Here is a 4641-nt window from a genome sequence, read left to right as displayed (position 1 = left end):
GAAAAGAATGTTGCTTTAAATCATAGGCAACACTCGCATAAAAGAAGTCAGAAAATTGTCTCATATTCTTTTAGGCGAGTGTTGTGAGTGATAATAAATGTCGTAGAGTATCCTATTTTTATATAAGGGTGTGTGAAATATGGACTAATTTGTTTCATTTTTTTAAAAATGATTTTTACAATTATTCTTAAAATGATATTTTTAAAATGAAAAACCAGTTTAAATAGTTATTCTTAAAATTCTATTTTAGGTATTTTATCCTTTTGATATAAATTATTTTGGATATCAAAATTTCAAAAAATCACTTAAATTTGAAGCTATTTCAATAGTTTTTCATAAAAATCATTTTTTAGATATATTTTTTTGAAAAAAATTATGATTTTAACTTTTCTTTAATCTTCAATAATGTATATTTATGTTATAGGATGTCAAAACGAGTCTTTTAATTTATAAAAAATGAATTTTAAAAACTTTTAACATTTAAAAAAATATTTTTATAAAAATCATTTTAGAAAATAAAAAAAAAAAACCCTTTTTATAAAAATAAAACAAGGGGACCCATTGACTTGTGATCCATGTTAAACCAAAATAAAGACTTGTAGACACCACAAAGCCAACTCAAAACAAATGGTAAGGCCATAAAACCAGGGGAAAATAAATGGTTAGGCCTTGTAAATACAATGTATTATTTTATAATTATTATTTTATAATTAATGTAAAAATAATTAATAAAATATATATTTAAAATTATGAAAGTTGTCTATTATAGTTAAATAAAAAATATTTTTAATGTTTTTATAAAAAATTTATTTACTAATTTTAAAAATAATTTTTTTTAATATAATATTATAAATAAGTAGAAAAAAAGGCACATTATAGCTTGCCATTTTAAATGGAAGGCAGGTAATAAAGAATATCTTTTATGCTTTATTGCTTAAAAGTAGGGTGTTTATTGACATAAATTGGAAAGCATGGTATTTTAGATTTTTACATAAAAAATTATTAAAAAAAATCGTTTTTTAATCACATATAAAACAAATTTTATGAATAATTATAAAGAATTGATATTGTAAGACTTTTTACACCGATAATGTATAAAAATTATAATATATAAACAAGTTTTTTATTTGCATTTAATGAAATTTAATATAAAGTGTTTGAAAAATTTATTTCTAGTTTGAATATTATTATTAATTTTTAATTAAAGAAAAAAAGTGTCCATTCAATAATTTACATTTTAAATTTACAAAATAGTTCATTCTTCTATTATAAATTCATAAGAGTGGTCATTCAGAAGTGTATCATTTTTCATTCATCTCAAAACAAATTTTGCTTGTTATTTAAAGAGGAAAACTTAAGTCCTAGAGCATAATGGAGCATGGAAGCCACTCCTTTGGCCATGGTCGCTCGACACAATCAAGCTCAGGTAAGTACTTTAAACCACACAATAGAGTTTCTTAAATACATTATATTGGATTCTTAGTTCATTACTCGTGTGTTTGAAACTCATTTGAAAGAAGATTTAGAATTTGAGATTTGATTATGGATCACTTGTTAAACATCTACGAAATGAGAAAACCCTTAATTTTTGTATGAAATTTAGATATAAACAAAAATTTGATTGTTCTTGGCTGTAATAGCTTTGTAACTCATAAAAGTTTAGGCAACATATATACAAATAAATAAGTTTATTAATGAACTATTTTGGCATCATATATGTTTTTAAAATTTAGTCTTGGTCAAGTTATGAGTTACATTTTATGGATTTTTATAAATTTTTCCTTTAAATATTATTAGTATTAACTAAAGATTAAAATACTATTAATAATGATATTATTTAAATTGGATTTTTAGAGGAAATATAATATTTTTTTGACATTGGAACAAAGATATTTTAATGAAAAAGCATAAATTTATTTAGTTATGTATTTCTGTTTTGATTTTATCCCTTTACAAGCAGATAATGAAACCACAAACATTGAAAACGCCAACAACAACATCAACAACAACATTGGTACTGGAATAGAGAATCAACAGTTACAAGGAACAATTGACGAGGAAACACATATGCCCATCAAGAATGTGACAAGAATCATGCAGCGAGCTATTCCCCCAAATAGAAGAATATCTAAGGGTGCCAAGGAGTCAATTCAATTGTGTGTGACTGAATTTATGAACATCGTTACGAGTGAGGCTAATGAGAGATGTAAGGCAGAGAGCCGACAAATCATTAGCGGTGAAGATTTAATATGGGCCATGGATAGGTTGGGCTTTGAGGACTATGTTGGCCCTCTTCTTTTATACCATCAAAAATATCTCAACCACGAGGCTCAACTTGATAGCATGAGGCTCTACAAGGATATGTCAGGTGCTAGTGGCTCAAACATTGGTGGTGCTAATGGCCAAAATTGATATGCAATGCATTTATGGGAATAAGAATATTTTTGAATGATTCTGGTTGTGTCGTGGTTAAAAAATTAGAACTTCCGATTTAATTATTTTGTGGAATTAAAAGTTTCTAGGTTCTTTTTCTTTATGTTTCTTTTGTTTGGAATAATCATTTCATTTTATGTATGGAAAAACTTGAAAAGTATACAATTTTACTCTTGGTCTAGTTTTAATTTTATTCATGTTTTATTCTTGATATAGTCATCAATCTAAATTACTTGTGTTCATTTTTTCCTTGATTTTTGGTTAATATTTTGGTCATAACTTGCTTAAACAACTATTAATATTAAAGCACTAGAAAACCTCACTATTAAAGGACACAATATAAAAAATATCTGACATGTCAAGAAATTGATGCAAATGAGTTAAAGCTTACTTATCACATAAGATACCCAAACATGAGCAAGATAAGTAGCGTGATTGAACCTTTCCATATCTCAAGTGGTGCCCACCGTGGGACAAATGGATTTAGTTTAAAAGTGAGCATCGTGCGTTTCAAATGTAAAATTGAGAATTTTACCCAAGATATAAATTTTGAGCTGTGAAAAGTGAAGATGCAAGACATTTTTAACTTAAGAAAAGTGTATTGAAAGATTGAAGAGTGATGCATTGATGTCTACATACTTAACACAAACAGATAACACTGAGATGGTGGATAAGGCTTCGAGTGCCATTATTTTGTTTCTCGAGGATACATTTCTAAGAGAAGTATCCATGGAGAAGACAGTGACTTCGATGTAGGCAAAAATTGAATCATTGTATATGACCAAAAGTTTGGCTCACAGGTTGTGTCTGAAATAGTAACTCTACTCATTCTGAATGGTATAGATCAAATCCATAGTGGAGAAATTGACTTGATTTTATAAGATTATTAATGATCTTAATAATAATGTGAGGTGAAGATTAAAGAGAAGGATAAGGTTCTAATCTTATTGAACTCATTACCTATATCCTTTTAGCACTTTAAAGATACACTTCTTTATGATAAGGAAGGTATTATTACTTTGGAAGAAGTCCAGAAGAAAGTGTAATCCAAATAATTTTTAAAGGTGAAGGATTTTAAGATTGACGATACAAGTAAAGGCTTTACTCTTGTTGAACTCATTGCCCATATCCTTTAAGCACCCTAAGAATGACACTTGTTGTGAAATTAAAAGATTCGATCACACTAAGATATTTGATGTGTGGGAACAAAGGAATATGAAAGCCAAATTAAAAGGGCTTTCACCAAAAATAACTATGTGTACAATAATTCAACAACGTAACAAGACAAAAGAAGATAAAGGACAAGAAACACAAGAACTTGTTTATCTAATTTGATCAAATGATCTACTTTGAAGGAGAGAGAAGCTCTATGATTCACTATATTTCCAAGAATATTTACAAAATATTATAAATGAGTTACAAGAAAATAGTCACGTAAGCTACCAAGAACAAACCCTATTTTTTATCCAAGTCTTTGCCAATCTCTCAAACACTCTATATATGAATCACATAAGCTCAATATGTTTAGAAGTGTTTCTCAATCCCCTTAGATACCCCCAAAAGTTTCCTTAAACTCTTGTATCTCTAATTTTTCCATAACTAGAATTTTCACATCTTTCCTCTATCTTTAGTTGTACATTTATAAAGATTGTTAAAACAAGAATGGTCGAGATACATATTTATAGCTACTGAAATCTAACTGATCCATTACAAGCTTAAAACATAGCTCATTAAAAAAAAAATACACAAACCAAAACAATAAACCCTAATACACGCGAAGCAAAAAAAATCAAAACCGAGCTCAGACAGACCGAACCGTCCTCCGGATCTGGACCCACTACTATGTTATCGCGACTGACTGTCGCCCTTGCTCCATTGCCAATATACATTCTCACTGACTCCACCTCTACTTCAATGTGCGCCCTAATTTATAACTTTGGTTTTTTTTGACCTCTTTAATAATAGATAAGAATTATCGGTACAACACTTTCCATGGTTATAAATACTACGAGTTCCATAAATTAGTCATTCATGTAGCGTGAAGCAAAAAAATGATATGTCATAATAATTTAACAACCATATTATCATTCTTGGTTAGCCCTCAAATTTTCTCAAATTTTCAAAGTCAGAGAAGTCACATGGTAAGATACCATAAAACCTCATTTTCAAAATAGTGTTGACCCCTAACTTAGTGATCCTAACAACACA

At 28.2% G+C, this 4641-nt stretch overlaps 1 protein-coding gene across 1 annotated transcript; it reads left to right on the top strand.

The window, feature by feature from the left end:
• Positions 1 to 1316: 1316 nt before the first annotated feature.
• On the top strand, positions 1317 to 2548 carry LOC131600362 (nuclear transcription factor Y subunit B-1-like). Its single transcript, XM_058872532.1, has 2 exons — positions 1317 to 1426; positions 1961 to 2548. Exons 1-2 carry the CDS (start codon positions 1372 to 1374, stop codon positions 2410 to 2412), a joined length of 507 nt encoding a protein of 168 aa, XP_058728515.1. The 5' UTR covers positions 1317 to 1371; the 3' UTR covers positions 2413 to 2548.
• The last annotated feature ends 2093 nt before the right edge of the window (positions 2549 to 4641 follow it).

The sequence above is a fragment of the Vicia villosa genome, linkage group LG4 (genome assembly GCF_029867415.1).
Source record: "Vicia villosa cultivar HV-30 ecotype Madison, WI linkage group LG4, Vvil1.0, whole genome shotgun sequence".
NCBI lineage: Eukaryota > Viridiplantae > Streptophyta > Magnoliopsida > Fabales > Fabaceae > Vicia > Vicia villosa.
Note: the sequence above shows the minus strand (reverse complement) of the source record. Positions and strands in the feature narration are given on the sequence as shown.

What these genes read in the sequence shown, in the direction of transcription:
- LOC131600362 (XM_058872532.1), top strand. Translation starts at nt 1,372, where the DNA reads ATGGAGCATGGAAGCCACTCCTTTGGCCATGGTCGCTCGACACAATCA. An exon ending in CTCGACACAATCAAGCTCAG is followed by an intron (nt 1,427 to 1,960) that starts GTAAGTACTTTA and finishes CTTTACAAGCAG; the next exon opens with ATAATGAAACCACAAACATT.